The sequence below is a fragment of the Hemiscyllium ocellatum genome, chromosome 21 (genome assembly GCF_020745735.1).
Source record: "Hemiscyllium ocellatum isolate sHemOce1 chromosome 21, sHemOce1.pat.X.cur, whole genome shotgun sequence".
Lineage (NCBI taxonomy): Eukaryota > Metazoa > Chordata > Chondrichthyes > Orectolobiformes > Hemiscylliidae > Hemiscyllium > Hemiscyllium ocellatum.
This window is the reverse complement of record NC_083421.1, coordinates 63,335,862-63,356,855: the sequence shown is the minus strand read 5'-3', so window position 1 is coordinate 63,356,855 and position 20,994 is coordinate 63,335,862. Positions and strand designations below refer to the sequence as shown.

At 48.4% G+C, this 20,994-nt stretch overlaps 1 protein-coding gene across 2 annotated transcripts in view; it reads left to right on the top strand.

Annotated features, from left to right (window-relative positions):
- The window catches only part of crata (carnitine O-acetyltransferase a), a 53,311-nt gene that overhangs the window by 18,653 nt on the left and 13,664 nt on the right, over positions 1-20,994 (top strand). For both annotated transcript variants that reach the window (XM_060841619.1, XM_060841618.1), the window contains 7 exons: positions 435-488; positions 1,939-2,101; positions 3,079-3,253; positions 4,175-4,353; positions 7,216-7,316; positions 13,068-13,187; positions 16,365-16,487. In XM_060841619.1, the coding sequence (XP_060697602.1) occupies positions 435-488; positions 1,939-2,101; positions 3,079-3,253; positions 4,175-4,353; positions 7,216-7,316; positions 13,068-13,187; positions 16,365-16,487 (915 nt within the window). The remainder of the gene's footprint in view (positions 1-434; positions 489-1,938; positions 2,102-3,078; positions 3,254-4,174; positions 4,354-7,215; positions 7,317-13,067; positions 13,188-16,364; positions 16,488-20,994) is intronic.

Sequence of the window (20,994 nt, the reverse complement as noted above, 5' to 3'; positions counted from 1 at the left end):
GCGTCTAGGCATAGAATCTCCTGACTTCCAATTCAGTGCTGATCGCATGGATCTGGGTAGCAGCAGCAAACCTGGAGGGAGTGTGGGATCTAGCCACCGCGGTTTGAAAGAAGAGCAGGAGTTCTGCCTGGTGTCAATCTTTATCCCTCAACTCATGGCAACCAAACAGTGACCATAGTGCTCCTAGTGGGAGCACATTGTGCACACATTAGCTGCATCATGTGTTATCCTAGAACAGTAACTGCACACTGAAAGCACTTGATGGACTGTGAAGCACATTGGGAAGTCTAAGATGGTGAAAGCTGTTAAATAGTCCTTTCTGTTGTTGATTTTGTTGATTAAATGTAATGATTAACACCGTTGTAGACAGTGAAAACCAGCAGTTGTGTGTTGGCTGGTATTTAATGCAGATGTCTGTCCCTGTTCTCTCCTAGGTTTGCAGCTAAGCTGATCTCTGGTGTTCTGGATTTTAAGACCATGATTGACAAGTGAGTGTGAGATGACAAATAAATAAATGGGAATAATTCATGTGAGGTGTGATGTTGTGTAATATAAATTACACAGTTAATGGTGATGTTAAATTAGCAACACCGTTTACAGTAACTCATCAAAACCCCTTCAGCAGCATCTTCCAAACCTGCAACCACTTGGAACGTGAAGGGCAGTAAATACATGGGTACACCAGCACCTGCAAGTTCCTCTATCAGCCTGGCACTTGGAACTATATCACCGTTCCTTCAGTATCACTGCGTCCGAATCCTGGACCCCTCTCCCTAACAGTTTGGGCGGCACGGTGGCACAGTGGTTAGCACTGCTGCCTCACAGCGCCTGGAGACCCGGGTTCAATTCCCGACTCAGGCGACTGACTGTGTGGAGTTTGCACGTTCTCCCTGTGTCTGCGTGGGTTTCCTCCGGGTGCTCCGGTTTCCTCCCACAGTCCAAAGATGTGCGGGTCAGGTGAATTGGCCATGCTAAATTGTCCATAGTGGTAAGGGGTAAGGGATAATGTAGGGGTATGGGTGGGTTGCGCTTCGGCGGGTCGGTGTGGACTTGTTGGGCTGAAGGGCCTGTTTCCACACTGTAAGTAATCTAAAAAAAATCTAAAAAAAAGGTACTGTGGGTGTCCCTACAGCCCAAGTACTGCAGCAAAGACGACAGCTCACCACTGCCACCTGCAGGCCAAGCAGGAATGGGCAACCAATGCTGGCCCCACAAACAATATTTTAAAAGGAGGTGGTGCATTATAAATGAGGGATTGCACGCACAAATGTAGTTCCCTCCATTTGCTGCAGGATCACTGCCAGCTTTTCAAAACATTTCCTTCCAAGTGCCTTTAAAATATCAACAACTTGCATTTAGTTAGCACCTTCAGTGTAGTTAAACATGCCAAAGTGCGATTAACAAATTTGACTGAGCCTTGTGAGCACAGATTAGGTTTTCAACATGATTCAAGAAGATGAAACTTTTTATTTTGCTTTCATCAGGAATGAGATGGAAGAAACATACCAGCATCTTTGTCCTGGTGAGTGCAAGAGAAAAGCTTCAATTTCTTGTCTCTTTTCAGCAGTTTTTCAGTTCTGCACTGCCGAGTAATAACTTAATATAATAACAGCAATGACCAAAAACTTGATCAGAGATATGGAGGTTTCCTTTTATGTCTTAAAGAAAGAAAGTGAGGTCGAGAGAGTTCCCCAGAATGTTTGGACCCAGATGGCCAGTACTGCGGTGATTATAAATGGGTGTTCTGAGCGGGCCAGGGTTGGAGGACTGTAGAGATCTCTGAGGATTGTTGGGCTGGAGGAAGGACAGGGATGGGGCAAGACCAGACAGCAACCTTGAAAATAAGGTTGGGAATTCCAATTATAATGAGCTCGCTTATGCCCCTCTGCACTATGTAACAGACTGATCAGATGATCTCCTTTCTGTTGTTCTCCACAGTGAGACCCTTCCAGTGGAGAGTCTGGGAGGGAACCCACTCTGTATGAACCAGTATTACCAGATTCTCTCCTCCTGTCGCATCCCGGGCTCCAAAAGTGACTCTGTTGTCAACTATAGCCAGACTAAAAAGCCAACGCACATAACAGTGGTGCACAACTTCCAGGTGGGTTTCTTCCCAGTGTTCACAGAGCTGCTGTCTTGATGTTTCTTGAACTCTGCTTCTCCCCTGTTTTGGACGATCTGGATGAAAAATGACCAAGGTCCAACCCATTCCCTACCCTTCCTGGTTGTCCCTTGATCCAACAATATTATTCAATCACAGTGGTTGATCTCCCTTGCCAGATCTATAGTAACCCAGATACAATGGGAGGAACCCCCACCCCGTGATTGAGAGGAGCAGGAGGCTGCCTTCAATAAGATCGTGGCTGAGCTGCTGCTGGTCTCAACTCCACTTTCCTCTGTTTCCCATAACTTGTGACTCCCTTGTGTATCAAGAATTTACCTACCGCAGTCCTGAGTTCAGTGATTCAGCCTCCAGTGTTCCCTGGGGAAGGAATTCCACAAACTAACAACTCTCAAGGAAAAAGCCTGTTCTGACCTCTGTCTTTCGGAGCTGTGGTTCCAAACCGACATGTTCCTCCCCACCTACTCTCGTTCGCTGCTTAGCATTTTTTTCAGTTAGTCACAGGGTATGGCCAAACATGTTTCCTATCCAGACCATGATGCCTCAGAATGGGGTTGGGCAGCTCAATAGACAATTGCTTTCCAGTATCCCTCTCAATAGGCCATCCCTCACTGACCTGAGAAAGTGAGTGCTGAAGGGAACTGGTAGTCCATTCGATGGTAGTGGGCACCAAAACAAAGACTCAGCCTAGTCACAGCACGTAGATGCTTTAAACACAGGCAGGTCAGTGGTAACCAGGACGGAGGCAGTTGGCTAATTGTTAGCTTTGCTGGAAAAGCGCAGCAGGTCAGGCAGCATCCAAGGAGCAGGAAATTCGACGTTTCGGGCATAAGCCCTTCATCAGGAATACTTCAGACCTTCATTGTTAGCTTTGCCTTGAGTTGACTCTTGGATCACCCAGTTCCGTTCCATTCAGTTGCACAGCTGAGTGAACAATTGCTGTCTGTGTTTTGCAGTTCTTTGAGCTGTTTGTGTATAACAGTGATGGGACTCCCCTGACTGTCGACCAGATCTACATGCAGCTGGAGAAGATCTGGCACTCATCACTACAGACCAACAAGGAGCCAATCGGGATCCTTACTACTGGCCATCGGAATAGCTGGGCCAATGCTTATAACAATCTCATTAAAGGTAGGTCTCCTGAAAACAGCAGTACATGATGGGAGGAATCACTCAACCCCATCATACCAGTGTGAGGCAATCAACCCTCTGAGAATGAGTGACCGAGTTGGAGGGAGCCAGCATTAACTTACACATAGAATTGTAACAGTTCCTGAGCATTGGTATCATGGGTCTAGGGTGACAACTGATAAAGGTGAGGGTGCAGCTGGTTTAATTACAATTATCCTCAATTACTGATGTTGCATTTGATCCTTGGAGCAGTCACTGTCACGCTCTGTTTCTCCTCCTGACTCCCCTGCTATCTGAGTCCATATGCACCGGCTCCTCAGCAGCTTATCTGCAGTGGCATTTTATCATAAATGAGCATGTTCAGGAGTCAGCCATTGCTCAGTGGGAATGACCTCCATCAGTTTAGACCCCATTCCAGAGACATTAGAACATGATCTACGCTGGCACTTCCGATCCAGTACTGAGGGAGCGCCGCACTGCCGGAGGGTCAGCGCTGAGGGAGTGCCGCACTGCCGGAGGGTCAGCGCTGAGGGAGTGCCGCACTGCTGGAGGGTCAGCGCTGAGGGAGCGCCGCACCATTGGCCCGTCCTACTATTCAGCTGAGCCATTAAATGGTCCCATGTGCCCGCTCAGAGAGATATGAAAAATCTCCCTGTTGGGGGCAAAGCAGAGGGGAGTTCTAGCAATATCCAGGGCAATATTCATTTGTCAATTAAACTTTAACGCATGATCGTGTGAACATGATTTTAACTGTGCAGTAAAACGGTCCTGTCCTTACAGCAGTGATCGTTTACTGTGATCCCTTAGAGTCATTGAATAGTTATTGGTATTATTTGTGGCAGCTACGTTAATGAAAAGCAGGAAGTTTGAGAGTATCCTTGTTTCTCTTGTCTAACCCCTCCCAAAAAAAACCTCCTGCAGATAAGGTTAACAAAGAGTCTGTGAAATGCATCCAGAAAAGTATCTTCACAGTCTGCCTGGATGCCCCAGTGCCAAGGGTGTCTGATGAACTGTACATGAGCCACGTGGCAGCGCAGATGCTGCATGGAGGCGGCAGTCGGTGGAACAGTGGAAACCGGTGGTTCGATAAAACCCTGCAGGTGAGTGAGCGTCTGGGAAAGGCACTGACCAATCCAAACAAACATCTCCAAACCCAAGTCTTACAGCCTTTCCTCTCTGGCAACAAGTCTGTGTGGTTTTGATTTTTGCAGTAATGTGTGGGATTAGATTAGATTCGTTTAGTTTCCCCTTCAGTGTGGAAACAGACCCTGTGGCCCAACAAGATCTTCCGACGAGTAACCCACCCAGTCCCATTTCCCTCTGACTAATGCACCTAACACTACGTGCAACTAAGCATGGCCAATTCACCTAACCTGCACATCTTTAGACTCTGGGAGGAAACCGGAGCACCCGGAGGAAACCCGCGCAGACACGGGGAGAATGTGCAAACAGATAGTGGCCCAAGGCTGGAATCGAACCCGGGTCCCTGGAGCTTTGAGGCAGCAGTGCTAACCACTGAGTGCCGCCCCTAATGAAAGCGTAATGGGGAGATGGGATCTCATACGTAAGTGCAAGCACCCAGCATGGGGCATTATTTATGTGTCAGTGTGTGTGTGAGAGAGAGAGAGAGTGTGTGTGTGTATCTGTGCACATCTGTAGTGTATCTGAGAGAGACTGTGTATATCTAAGGTAGTCTGTTAGTTATCAGGGAGTCTGCGAGAGTGTGAGTGTGAACATAAGTGAGCATGTATCTGGCAGTGCAGAATGTCATGAACTCTGCTCCATGGGTGAATTTGTTGACAAATATTTGGCACCTCTTAATTTTTTATTTTTCCAGTTGAAAGGTGGTATAATTATTTCCTTGGCTGTCCTGATTTCTCTTCTGGAAGCATCAGAGAGAGACAGAGAGAGAGACAAGCTATTGGGTATGATTGTACCTGGCTATTAGATGTTACCTAGCAGCCCGTGACACCTCCACCACCTCATACATCACCCACATAGCAGCTTCCACCCGGTCTTCCTGCTCCCGACCCTCCCTGCCGACTAAATCCTGATTCAATCGAAACATTGAAATGCTGCATCGCAACTCCACCATCTCTCTGTTTGTCCATGTGTTAATTTCTGTCTTAATATCTCAATAAAACCAAAACTTTTTTTTTAAAAGATGGATAAGTCAGAGCTTCTGTTCCTCAAATTAAGTAAAATGCACAGGCATCGGTCACTCCCCTCACTCCTGAAAGGGACTTGTTTTCAATCCGTGGCAGGTTGTTTGATGAGTCTGAAGGCGATCCCGCAGAGTGTAGACCCCATCACAGCATTCCAGCAAGGGCGTGGGGGAGGGTGGGCCAGGGCACTGCACAGTGATTGAGAAGAGAACCACCATGTCCAAAACTCTTCCTCACTCCCCACACCCACATCCATACCCACACCCACACCCACACCCACAACGACACCAACACCCTCACTCACACCGACAGACACCCCCACACACACACACCCACACCGACACACCCACACCCCCACACAGACACCGACACCCACACCAACATCGACACACCCACAACGACACCGACACCAACACCCTCACTCACACCGACAGACACCCACACCGACACACCCACACTCACACAGACACCGACACCCACAACCACACCGACACCAACACAAACAGCCACACCGACATCGACACACACCCACAGCAACACACACTGACACCCACAGTGACACACACCAACACCGACTTCGACACACCCCCACACCAACATCCACAGTGACGCACCCCCACACCGACACCCACAGTGACACACACCGACAACCACAGCAACACCGAGTGACACCCCCACACCGACACCCACAGTGACACACACCCACACACCAACACCCACAGTGACACACACCCACACCGACTTCGACACACCCCCACACCGACACACCCCACACTGACATCGACACACACCCACACCGACACCCAGAGTGACACACCCCCACACCGACATCGACACCCCCCCACACCGACAACCACAGTGACACACACCGACAACCACAGCAACACACACCCACACCGACACCCAGAGTGACACACACCCACACCGACATCGACACACACCCACAGCGACAGACACCCACAGCGACACACACCCACACAGACACCCACAGCGACATCGACACACACCCACACCAACACCCACAGTGACACACATCCACACTAACATCGACACACACCCACAGTGACACACCCCCACACCAACATCGACACACCCCCACACCGACAACCACAGTGACACACATCCACACTGACATCGACACACACCCACACCGACAAACAGCCACACCCACACCGACACACACCCACACCGACACAGACACACTCACACCCAAACCGACACTCTCACCCACACCGACGCTTACACCCACACCGACACAGACACGCACACATCCACAGACACAAACACTCACACCAACACACACCCACACAGACATCCACACCCACACAGACACACACCCACAGTGACACAGACACACACATCCACACCTACACCCACACTGAGACACACCCCACACACAGACACCAACACAGACAGACACACACACACAGACGCGCGCGCGCGCACACACACACACACACACACACACACACAAAACCTACCAAGCCAGTATAACTCTGGGCTAATCACAGAACCGCTGGTATCACAGCTTCAACTTCAAACAATTGACACAACTTATTCCTTGGGCCAGGCAACATCCCTGGAGAGAATGGAAGCTAATGTTTCAATTCTGAATGACTCTTTATCAGAGCTTCCGCTGTGATGGAGAATCATCTAGACTGGAAATGTTAGCTTGCTTTCTCTCCAGGGATGTTGCTGAACCAGCTGTGATATCCAGTATTAGTTTTCAGTACACATTCCAGCATCTGCAGTCATGTGCTGCTTCAACTTACTCCATGTTGGGGTTTCTTTTTGCAGTTTATTGTCGGAGAGGATGGATCCTGTGGTTTGGTTTATGAACACTCTCCAGCAGAAGGACCACCCATTGTTGCTTTACTGGATCATGTCTTTGAGTACTGGTAAGAATCTGGATTTCTTTTTGTTTTTTATGGGATATGGGTGTTGCACAGTGGGTCAGCATCTCATTGCCTCAATCCCTCATTGCCCTGAAGATGGTGGGTTGGTTCACATCCTTCTTGAACTGCTGCAGTCCACATGGGATAGGGGCACTCAGTGCTGACAGGGACGGACTTGCAGGATTTTGACACAGCAACAGTGAAAGAACAATGCTAGGTTTCCTAGTCAGGCTGCTGTGTGGTTTATAATGGTCATGGGTTGGAAGGTGCTGTCTGAGGATCTTTGGTGAAATTCTGCAGTGCATCTTACTGCTGGTACACCCTGCTGCTACTGAGCGTCGGTGGTGGAGGGAGTGGCTGTTTGTGGCTGTGGTGCCAATCTTGTGGGCTGCTTTGTTTCAAGTCAAGTTGGTGCTGCCCCCATCCAGGCAAGTTGGGGAGTATTCCATCGTGTACACTCCTGACGTGTATCTTGTAAATGATCAGGCTTTGGGCAGATAGGAGAGTAGTCGCTTGGCACAGAGTTCCCAGCCTCTGTTGATAGCTATGTTTGTCATATTTACCATATAAATAATGATTTCCGTAGGGAGATTGGTGGTGGGTTCCTGCAATGTCGAGGATCTGGTCAGAGTACACATTTTACCTGGGGCATTCCTTGTTTCTGACCATTCTGTCTGAATGAAGCCAAATCCCACAGCCAGTTAGGTACCTCATGGTGCTCAGGAGCTGACTGGTAAAATCTGACAGCCCAGAAACGTGGCGTGCTGGAATTCAAGGTCTTTAAAATTTTCATTTTCCGAGGCAGAAAAACTGTAAACCGAGAAAGGAAACCAAATCTTTCCATTTCTGAGGAAATGAAGACTGCATCCGAGGTTAGAAACTAGCTGCTCTGACGCTAAAGGGTAATCTTCAAGGATCTACCTATCCAGAATATTGTCAGCAGATTGGAGAAAGCTGAGTGAAAACTGGGCGTGTGGAAGCTGGCTTGGTTGGGTCATGCTGTTGCTGAGGATCGGGCCAAATCCTACAAGAACAGCAGCTGAAATTCTTCATGGGGAAGACCTGGTTTTAAAGGATTCTGATATTGAGTCGGATGACATAACCCCTGACTGGATGGCCAAGCCAATTTGTAAGGTCTGCCATGATTGTGTCATTGAAAGTTTAGAATTCACCAAACTGGGCCTATTAATTGAAGCATTCTTTCAATTACTGCTCCTTAAAGTAGCATTCGGGTTGTTTGTGTTTGAATCTTGTAAAGTGAAACGTTCCGCTGTTTAAAGTCATGGAACATTGTGGCTTTATGATTTCAGTAATTAGCTCAGTCTGGATTAGGGTGACTGCTGTGGAGTCAAGATCATAATACAAGTAATGCAGCCCAATCTGTCAATGCCAGCTAACTGAGCAATTAATGCAGCACCTCAAACCTGGGTGATTTTATAAAGACTTGCCTATTTTTTATGATCTCAGGACATCCAAAAGCACTTCAGTCCATTAAGAGTTCTTGGGGTTTGCTCATTGTTAATAAAGTAGGAAATATTTGAGGCAAGGAATAGGGAGTGATATCAGCTGACCACGTGGCTGCAAGGATGGTGCAGGAGGGAGGGTTTCAGGTTCTTGGATAACTGGGGTTTCATTCTGGGGAAGGTGGGACTTGTACAAACAGGACGGTCTTGACTTGAACCAGAGGGGTACTAATATCCTGGGTGGGATATTAGCTGGTGTTATTCGGGTGGATTTAAACTAGCTCAGCGGGTAGATGGGAACCGGAGGTGTAACTGCAGTGCACAGGAGGATGAGAGTAGGAAGGAAGGGACAGGATTTCAGGGTCACAGGAATGTGCTGGCAGACAGCAAAGTGGTTTGAAGTGTGTCTACTTCAATGCCAGAAGTATCCGAAATAAAGTAGGTGAGCGTGCAGCATGGATAGGTAACTGGGACTTCGATGTTGTGGCCATTTCGGAGACATGGATAGAGCAGGGTGAGGAATGGATGTTGCAGGTTCCAGTGTTTGGATCTTTCATCAAGAACAGGCAAGGCGGTAAAAGAGGGGGAGGTGTGGCCTTGTTAGTCAAGGATAGCATAACAGTAGCTGAAAGAACTTTTCAACAAGGACTCATCTACTGAGGTAGTATGGGCTGAGGTTAGAAACAGGAGAGGAGAGGTCACACTGCTTGGAGTTATCTATAGGCCTCCACAAAGTTCCCGGGAGGTGGAAGAGAGGATTAGCAAAATGATTCTGGGTAGGAGTGAAAGGAACAGGGTGGTCATTACGGGGGACTTTAACTTCACAACATTGACTGGAAATGCAATAACTCTAGTGCGTCAGATGGATCAGTTTTTGTCCAATGTGTGCAGGAGAGTTTCCTGACACAGTATGTCCAAGGGCTGACAAGAGGGGAGGCCACACTGGATCTGATGCTTGGTAATGAACCAGGCTAGGTGTTTGATTTAGTTGTAGGTGAGCACTTTGGAGAAAGTGACCATAATTCAGTTACGTTTAGTTTAGCGATGGAAAGGGATAGGTACATGCCACAGGTCAAGAGTTATCGATGGGGCAAGCGCAATTATAATGCAAATAGGCAAGAATTAGGATGCATAGAATGGGGTAGCAAAATGCAGGGGATACAGACAATGGAAATGTGTTACTGGTTTAAGGAACAGATATTGTGTGTCCTTGATAGGTATGTCCCTGTCAGGCAGGGAGGAAGTGATAAGGTAAGGGAACCGTGGTTTACTACAGAAACTGCATCTCTTGTTGCGAAGAAGAAGGAGGCTTATGTGTTGATGAGACAAGGGGGAGTTACAGATTAACTAGGAAAGATTTAAAGAGAGAGTTAAGAAGAGCAAAGAGAGGATACGAGCAGTCTTTAGCAAATATATTAAAGGCGAACCCTAAAGCTTATGTGAGGAATAAAAGGATGATTAGGGTAGGAATAGGGCCAGTCAAAGACAGAAGTGGGAAGTTGAGTGTGGATCCTGTGGAGATCGGAAAGATGTTAAACGAACATTTCTCATCGGTTTTCACTCAAGAAAAGGAGAATATTGTAGAGGAGAAGAATGAGGTATGAGATATTAGACTAGAAAGGATTGAGGTTAGTTACGAAGAGGTGTTATCAATTCTAGAAGGAGTGAAAGTAGACAAGTCCCCTGGGCTGGATGGGATTTATCCGAGGTTTCTCTGGGAAGCTAGGGAGGAGATAGCGAAGCCTTTGGCTTTGATCTTTGAGTCGTCATTGTCTACAGGTTTAGTACCAGAGGACTGGAGGATTGCAAATGTTGTGCCCTTGTTCAAGAAGGGCAGTAGAGATGACCCAGGTAATTATAGACAAGTGAGCCTTACTTATGTTGTAGGAGAGGTTTTGGAAAGGATTATAAGAGATAAGATTTTTAATCATCTGGCAAGCAACAATTTGATTTCAGATAGTCAAAGTGGTTTCGTCCAGGGCAGGTCGTGTCTCACAAACCTCGGAGTTTTTTGAGAAGGTGACCAAGCATGTAGATGAGGGTAGGGCAGTTGACATGAAATACATGGACTTCAGTAAAGCCTTTGATAAGATTCCACATGGTAGGCTGTTGGAGAAAATGCAGAGGCATGGAATTGAGGGTGATTTAGCATTTTGGATTAGAAACTGGCTCTCTGAAAGAATGCAGCAAGTGGTGGTTGATGGAAAATATTCAGCCTGGAATCCGGTTACTAGTGGTGTGCCACAAGGGTCTGTTTTGGGACCACTGCTGTTTGTCATTTTTATAAATGACTTAGACACAGGTATAGGTGGATGGATTAGTAAGTTTGTAGATGACACTAAAGTCGATGGAGTAATGGACAATGTGGAAGAATATTACAGGCTGCAGGGGGACTTGGATAAACTGCAGAATTGGGCTGAGAGGTGGCAAATGGAGTTCAATGCAGTTAAATGTGAGGTGATGCACTTTGGGAAGAATAACAGGAAGGCAGAGTACGGGTCAATGGAAAGATTCTTGGTAGTGTGGATGTGCAGAGGGATCTTGGAGTCCGTGTACATAGATCCCAGGTGGATAGTGCTGTTAAGAAGGCATACGGTGTGTTAGGTTTCATTCATAGAGGGATTGAGTTCCGGAGCCGCAATATCATGCTGCAACTGTACAAAACGCTGGTGCGGCCACACTTGGAATATTGTGTACAGTTCTGGTTCCCATATTTCGGGAAGGATGTGGAAGCATTGGAAAAGGTACAGAGGAGATTTACCAGGATGTTGCCTGGTTTGGAGGGAAGGTCTTATGAGGAAAGGCTGAGAGACTTGGATCTGTTCTCATTGGAGAGAAGAAGGCGAAGAGGGGATTTGATAGAGACATACAAGATGATCAGAGGATTAGATAGGGTAGACCGTGAAAGTCTTTTTTTCCCTAGGATGATGATGTCAGCTTGTACGAGGGCCCATAACTACAAATTGAGGGGTGACAGATTTAAGACAGATGTCAGAGGCAGGTTCTATAACCAGAGAGTGGTAAGGGCGTGGAATGCCCTTCCTGCCGATGTAGTTAATTCAGCCCCATTAGGGAGATTTAAACAATCCTTGGATAAGCACATGGATGATGATGGGATAGTGTAGGGGTACGAGCTGAGAATAGGTCACAGGTCAGCACAGCATCGAGGGTCAAAGGGCCTGTTCTGCGGTGTATTGTTCTATGTTCTATGTACATGTATGGCAGGTTCCCACAAATAGACACGTGATAATTACAACACCGTTTGTTTTAACTGCCTTGGTTGAATGATAAATATTGATCAAGCCACAAGGTAGAATTTGCCAGCTCCTCTTCAGATTGGTGGCTGAAGGATGTTTTGTATTCAACTGAGAGGCAGTTGGGGCCTCAGTTTAATGTCTCATCCAAAAGGCAGATAACTTCAGCAATGCAGCACTCTGCTGACCCTCTGACGGTATGGCACTCCCTCAGCACTGACCCTCCGACAGTGTGGCACTCCCTCAGCGCTGACTCTCTGACATTGCGGCACTCCCTCAGCGCTGACCCTCCGACAGTGTGGCACTCCCTCAGCGCTGACCCTCTGACAGTGCGGTGCTCCCTCAGCACTGGCCTTCTGCCAGAATGGCGCCCCCTCAGCGCTGACCCTCCGACAGTGCGGCGCCCCCTCAGCGCTGACCCTCCGACAGTGCGGCGCCCCCTCAGCGCTGACTCTGTGACATTGCTTTTCCAATATAAGGACGTGTGGTGGGCATATATATCGACAGCTATCAGACTGTGCTGGATGGATGACTTTGTTTCGAAGGGCTTTGGAAGATGTGAGCAGAAAAGAAAAACTCCAACTGGTTCAGAAAAGGTGCTGGAGAAAACCTGAGATCAATTAATCATGCTCCTTCTCAGCCCACTGCCTTCCTCAGCAGCTAGGATGGTGAACACTGCCAGGAGTGGGGCTCCTGAGAAGTTCACCACCACAATGCAAACCAGCCTTTTCAATTTGCAATGCTGTCACAGCTGTAAATCTGAATCAGGAATTCAGAAGCAACCTCTATTCAAAATCATGAGATTGTGGAACTCGCTCCTAGAGGGTATGGTCAAGGGTAATGGTATAGATGTATTTATGGGGAGTTGGATAAATACGTGGGAGAAAGGAATGGAAGGATGCAGTGGTGGCTGAGATGCAGTGAGGATTGGAGCAGAAACACCAGTCCAGAGCAGATCGCTTGAATGGCTTATTGCTGTTGTGCAGGATCTGTAATATTTGAAAAGAAGTGAACAATTGTTGTCTCTTCTATTTCAGCGACACCTCAGCAATGGTTCGCTCTCCAATGATCCCACTGGCCATGCCTCGGAAACTCCGTTTCAACATCACGCCCGATATAAAGAGAGACATTGAGAAAGCAAAACAGAACCTCAACATGTGAGTTTTCTCCTAATGTTGGTGCTCAGACTGTGAGCATTGCTAGTCGTTTATTGCCATGGGTTTGTGGTGGGGACCTGCTATCTTCAACCACTGCAGTCTGTGTGGAGTGGGGCCACCCTCTGTGCATTGGCAAAGGAGTTTCCAAATTTGAACGCAGCCACGGTGAGGCTTGGTGATATCCTTCCATTTTTGGATGGTGTGCAGCTTATTTGGGGCTTTGGTGAGACTGAGCTGGCTACACCCACATCCCAGCAGGGAAGAAAACAAGAGGGATATTTTCCCCACAGAGTAACTGAAAAGGTGGCTGAAGCAGTGTTCAAATATTTTTAAGGCAGAGAGAGATGGATAGATCCTTATGAGGAAGGGTGTGAGGGGTTCTCGGGGGGTGGGGGGTGGGGGGGGGGGGGGGGGGGGGGTGGGGGGGGGGGTGGGGGGGTGGGGGGGGGGGGGGGGGGGGGGAGGGGGGAGGGTAGTAGGTGGGTATGTGAAACATGCTCCAGGGGTCAAATGGCTGACTCCAGATCATAGTTTGTATGTTCATCCAATCACAGCTGGAGTGTAACTTACAGTTTTTGTTACCTTACCTGAAGAAAGAGATTCTTGCTATTATGTTTACGAGCCTGCTGAAATGGGAGATTCCTTTGGGAGGTGGGATTGATTAGAACAGGTATGTCTGCTCTGGGGTTTAGAAGAATGAGAGGTGATTTTGTTGAGCCCTCCGACAGGGTTGGACTGGGAGGATGCTAAACGGCTGCTTCACTGAAGGTGGGGCACTGTTTCAGGTTTGAATACTGAGGGTGGATCTACAGAACTCTCTGCCCCACAGAGGGGTGAATACTCAGTCACTGAGTAGATTCAAGACCAAGATTGATGTATTTCTGGATATTTGTGTATTAAGGAATGTGGTTAGATATCACACAACACCAGGTTAGAATCCAACAGGTTTGTCCAACCCCCTAATGAAGGAGCAGCGCTCCGAAAACTAGTGCTTCCAAATAAATCTGTTGGTCTCTAACCTGGTGTTGTGATTTTTAACTTTGTCAACCCCAGCAACTCCAAATAAAGAACATGGTGGTAGAGTCAGAAAATGAAGTGGAGATGGAATTGTTACGACTGTGGCTGGAGGAGGATGCTGGTGGTCAAACCCCACTACTCCAACGGGTCAGTGGTTTATTTTATCAGCAAAATGGTGGATTGTTTCACACTCTTACTGAACAAAATAAACTTTCACCAGTTTCCTTCAGTTATCTCAAAGCCACTTGTTTATTGAAACAAAATTGTTCTTTTAACAAGTGGCAAAATCAGTTGAAGTAGCTATTTTCTAGACTTGAACTATATTTCTACTTTATTCTAACACATACTCACTGCAGAGTTACTACGAATTCAGAAAAAAAGGAACACGCTTCTGAGTCAAGGGTTTGAGCCTAGAACATAGAATTGATTCCTTTGATTTCCTACTGACCAGATCAGATTGCTGTCAGTCACAGAGCCAATGAAGACTATCTGGTTGGAAGGCCGGTTAGACCTAGGGCTTTGAATTGGTTTAACAATTCAGCGTTCAAAATTTGAAAAGGTGAGAGATATCGGTTATTGGAAAATTCTCAGGTTCCCTGTAAGTATTTCATTGAGAGATTTCTTCAGCTGGTTTTATTTTAAAGATTATCTTTTAATCACCGAGAGTGAGACTTCCCTCCGTCTGCATTCTTTAAACCCCCAGTTTTCAGATGAGACAGAGTTTCCAATTTCTAACGTGGAGATCGTTTTCTAAAAGACATGGCAAAGGTATCCTGACAAACACAGCCACTTCAGTTCAGAGGCTGTTGCTAGGCACTTTCAGCCAAGGCTTCTTCTGAACCTCCTCCTATTTGTCTAGAAATTAAGGTCACAAGCACAGTCTCTTATTCCTCGGGATATATTCGCTCAAATTAACTAGGGTTTTTCCAGTAAACAGGAAACAAGTCTCATTTCTGTTTGAGTTCCAAGAAGTCACAGAGCAAATACTTTGCACCCCACAATTGTCCAAATTTTCCAATTCTCATCATCTATAAAAATGTGTTTCTAACAGGGTCCTGTTGAATAGCGGAGTGAGCTGAAGGAGCAAAATGACCTACTTCTGCTTAACTTGGAGAGTTCTGATACTTAGTAATAAGAAAATAAATCCTTCAAAATAATATGCAACAGCTTCCCCAGGTGACTAAGTATCATAGAAACCCGAAAGTGTGGGAGCAAGCCAGTGGGCCCATTGAGTTCACACCCACCCTCCAAAGTACATCCCGCCCAGACCTACATCCCCTACCCTATCCCCATAACCCTGCATTCCCCCTGGCTAACCCACCTACCCGCACTTCCCTGGATACTATGGGCAATTTTGGGGTGGCTCAGTGGTTAGCACTGCTGCATCACAGCGCCAGGGTTCGAATCCAGCCTTGAGCGACTGTCTGTCTGGAGTATGTACATTTTCCCCGTGTCTGCGTGGGTTTCCTCCCACCATCTAAAGATGTGCAGGTTTGATGAATTGGCCATGCTAAATTGCCCATAGTGTTAGGTACCTTAGTCAGGGGTAAATACAGGGGAATGGGTCTGTATGGGTTGCTCTTCAGAGGGTCAGTGTGGACTTGTTGGGCCGAAGGGCCTGTTACCACACTGTAGGGAATCTGATCTGATCTGATCAATTTTCCATTCCAATCTACCTAACCTGCACATATTTGGAATGTGGGAGGAAACCGGAGCACTCGGAAGAAACCCCTGCAGATACGGGGAGAATGCGCAAACTCCACACAGACAATAGCCTGAGGCTGGAATCGAACCTGGCTCCGCAGCTCTGTGAGACAGCAGTCACCGTGCTGCCCATTGTACCAGGTCCAGGCTGCCACACCAGTTTTATGCTCTGTTCCACTGCCCTTTACATTTCCCCAAAAGAAAGCAACAGGGGGGTTAGGGGTGGGAGTGGGGTCACTGCAGTTAATGGGCAGGTGGGTCACTGCAGTTAATGGGCAGTTGGGTCACGGGCTGTAGAGAGAAAATAACATCATCTGCAGGCCAGTCTCGTATTGCTATTTAAAATGCCTTGCTGGAAGGAGTGTGAAATTATATCCGGACAGGAGCCAGGGGGCTTCGCACTGAGGGGCCCTCAGGTCAGCGATGGTGACAATTTTAATCTATCTTTCTCACTAGGATGGTGCGTGATGTGGATATAAAGTGCTTCGTGTTCCAGCACTTTGGAAAAGACTTTGTGAAGTCCCAGAAAATGAGCCCAGATGCTTTAATCCAGGTGGCCCTGCAGCTAGCTTATTACAGGTATGCAGTCCCCAAGACAATGCCAGCTCTCTAATAAATATCAACCCACTCATCACAGCTCTCTGCGAGATACCGACCCGCTTATCACAGCTCCCTGCGAGAAACCAACCTACATATCACAGCCCCCTAAATACTGACCCACTTATCGCAGCTCTCTGCTCAATACCAACCCGCTTATCACAGCTCTCTGCGAGATACTGACCTGTTCATCACTGCTCTCTGCTAAATATCACCCCGCTTATCACAGCTCTCTGCGAGATACTGACCTGTTCATCACTGCTCTCTGCTAAATACCGACCCACTTATCACAACCCTCCACTATATCGACCCGCTTATCACAGCTCCCTGCTAAATACCGACCCGCTTATCACAGCTCTCTGCTAAATACTGACCCGCTTATCACAGCTCTCTGTTAAATACCAATCCGCTGATCACAGGCTCTCTGCTAAATTCCGACCCTCTTATCACAACTTCTGCTAAATACCGACCCACTTATCACAGCTACCTGCTAAATACCGACCCATTATCACAGCGTTCTGCTAAATACCGACCCGCTTATCACAGTTCCCTGCTAAATACCGGCCCACTATCACCGCTCCCTGCTAAATACCGACCCGCTTATCACCGCTCCCTGCTAAATACCGTCCCGCTTATCACAGCTCTCTGCTAAATACAGACCCGCTTATCACAGCTACCTGCTAAATACCGGCCCACTATCACAGCTCTCTGCTAAATACCGACCCGCTTATCACAGTTCCCTGCTAAATACCGGCCCACTATCACCGCACCCTGCTAAATACCGACCCGCTTATCACCGCTCCCTGCTAAATACCGTCCCGCTTATCACAGCTCTCTGTTAAATACCAATCCGCAGATCACAGGCTGTCTGCTAAATACCGACCCGCTTATCACAGCTACCTGCTAAATACCACTCTGCTTATCTCCGCTCTCTGCCAAATACCGACTCGCTTATCACAGCTCCCTGCTAAATACCAACCCGCTTATCACAGCTACCTGCTAAATACCAGCCCACTATCACAGCTCTCTGCTAAATACCGACCCGCTTATCACAGTTCCCTGCTAAATACCGGCCCACTATCACTGCTCCCTGCTAAATACCGACCCGCTTATCACCGCTCCCTGCTAAATACCGACCCGCTTATCACAGCTCTCTGCTAAATACAGACCCGCTTATCACAGCTACCTGCTAAATACCGGCCCACTATCACAGCTCTCTGCTAAATACCGACCCGCTTATCACAGTTCCCTGCTAAATACCGGCCCACTATCACCGCACCCTGCTAAATACCGACCCGCTTATCACCGCTCCCTGCTAAATACCGTCCCGCTTATCACAGCTCTCTGTTAAATACCAATCCGCAGATCACAGGCTCTCTGCTAAATACCGACCCGCTTATCACAGCTACCTGCTAAATACCACTCTGCTTATCTCCGCTCTCTGCCAAATACCGACTCGCTTATCACAGCTCCCTGCTAAATACCGACCCGCTTATCACAGCTACCTGCTAAATACCAGCCCACTATCACAGCTCTCTGCTAAATACCGACCCGCTTATCACAGTTCCCTGCTAAATACCGGCCCACTATCACTGCTCCCTGCTAAATACCGACCCGCTTATCACCGCTCCCTGCTAAATACCGACCCGCTTATCACAGCTCTCTGCTAAATACAGACCCGCTTAGCACAGTTCCCTGCTAAATACCGACCCACTTATCACCGCTCTCTGCTAAATACCGACCCGCTTTTCACAGCTCCCTGCTAAATACCGGCCCACTATCACAGTTCCCTGCTAAATACCAAACCGCTTATCACAGCTCCCTGCGAGATACGGACCCGCTTATCACAGCTCTCTGCTAAATACCGACCCGCTCATCACAGCTCTCTGCGAGATACCAACCCGCTTATCACAGCTCCCTGTTAAATACCGACCCGCTTATCACAGCTCTCTCTGCGAAATACCGACCCGTTTATCACAGCTTCCTGTTAAATACCGACCCGCTTATCAACGCTCTCTGCTAAATACCGATCCGCTTATCACAGCTCTCTGCTAAATACCGATCCGCTTATCACAGCTCCCTGCTAAATACTGGCTCAGTATCACCACTCCCTGCTAAATATCGACCCGCTTCTCACAGCTCTCTGCTAAAACACCGACCCGCTTATCACAGCTCCCTGCTAAATACCGACCCACTTATCACTGCTCCCTGCTAAATACCGGCTCAGTATCACCACGCCCTGCTAAATATCGACCCGCTGCTCACAGCTCTCTGCTAAAACACCGACCCGCTTATCACCGCTCCCTGCGAAATACCGTCCCACTTTGCACAGCTCCCTGCTAAATATCGTCCCGCTTATCACAGTTCCCTGCTAAATACCGATCCACTTATCACCGCTCCCAGCTAAATACCGACCCACTTATCACCGCTCTCTGCTAAATCCCGACCCGCTTATCACCGCTCCCTGCTAAATACCGACCCGCTTATCACCGCTCCCTGCTAAATACCGACCCACTTATCACCGCTCTCTGCTAAATACCGACCCGCTTATCACAGCTCCCTGCTAAATACCGATCCACTTATCACCGCTCCCTGCTAAATACCGACCCACTTATCACCGCTCTCTGCTAAATACCGACCCGCTTATCACCGCTCCCTGCTAAATACCGACCCGCTTATCACAGCTCCCTTCTAAATACCGACCCGCTTATCACAGCTCCCTTCTAAATACCGACCCGCTTATCACAGCTCCCTGCTAAATACCGACCCGCTTATCACCCGCTCTCTGCTAAATACCGACCCGCTTATCACAGCTCTTTGCTAAATACCGACCCGCTTATCACAGCTCTTTGCTAAATACCGCCGGCACGGTGGCACAGTGGTTAGCACTGCTGCCTCACAGCGCCTGAAGACCCGGGTTCAATTCCCGACTCAGGCGACTGACTGTGTGGAGTTTGCACGTTCTCCCCGTGTCTGCGTGGGTTTCCTCCGGGTGCTCCGGTTTCCTCCCACAGTCCAAAGATGTGCGGGTCAGGTGAATTGGCCATGCTAAATTGCCCGTAGTGTTAGGTAAGGGGTAATGTAGGGGTATGGGTGGGTTTCGCTTCGGCGGGTCGGTGTGGACTTGTTGGGCCGAAGGGCCTGTTTCCACACTGTAAGTCTAATCTAAGTAAGTCTAATCTAATCTACCGACCCGCTTATCACCCGCTCTCTGCGAGATACCGACCCGCTTATCACAGCTCCCTGCTAAATACCGACCCGCTTATCACAGCTCCCTGCGAGCTACCGACCCGCTTATCACAGCTCTTTGCTAAATACCGACCCGCTTATCACAGCTCTTTGCTAAATACCGACCCGCTTATCACAGCTCTTTGCTAAATACCGACCCGCTTATCACAGCTCCCTGCGAGCTACCGACCCGCTTATCACCCGCTCTCTGCGAGATACCGACCCGCTTATCGCAGCTCCCTGCTAAATACCGACCCGCTTATCACCCGCTCTCTGCTAAATACCGACCCGCTTATCACAGCTCTTTGCTAAATACCGACCCGCTTATCACAGCTCTTTGCTAAATACCGACCCGCTTATCACAGCTCCCTGCGAGCTACCGACCCGCTTATCACCCGCTCTCTGCGAGATACCGACCCGCTTATCACAGCTCCCTGCTAAATACCGACCCGCTTATCACAGCTCTTTGCTAAATACCGACCCGCTTATCACAGCTCCCTGCGAGCTACCGACCCGCTTATCACCCGCTCCCTGCTAAATACCGACCCGCTTATCACAGCTCCCTGCTAAATACCGACCCGCTTATCACCGCTCTCTGCTAAATACCGACCCGCTTATCACAGCTCCCTGCTAAATACCGACCCGCTTATCATAGCTCTCTGCTAAATACCGACCCGCTTATCATAGCTCTCTGCTAAATACCGACCCGCTTATCACCGCTCTCTGCTAAATACCGACCCGCTTATCACAGCTCTCTGCTAAATACCGACCCGCTTATCATAGCTCTCTGCTAAATACCGACCCGCTTATCACCCGCTCTCTGCTAAATACCGACCCGCTTATCACAGCTCTTTGCTAAATACCGACCCGCTTATCACAGCTCTTTGCTAAATACCGACCCGCTTATCACAGCTCTTTGCTAAATACCGACCCGCTTATCACAGCTCCCTGCGAGCTACCGACCCGCTTATCACCCGCTCTCTGCGAGATACCGACCCGCTTATCACAGCTCCCTGCTAAATACCGACCCGCTTATCACCGCTCTCTGCTAAATACCGACCCGCTTATCACCGCTCTCTGCTAAATACCGACCCGCTTATCACAGCTCCCTGCGAGCTACCGACCCGCTTATCACCCGCTCTCTGCTAAATACCGACCCACTTATTACAGCTCTTTGCTAAATACCGACCCGCTTATCACAGCTCTTTGCTAAATACCGACCCGCTTATCACAGCTCCCTGCGAGCTACCGACCCGCTTAT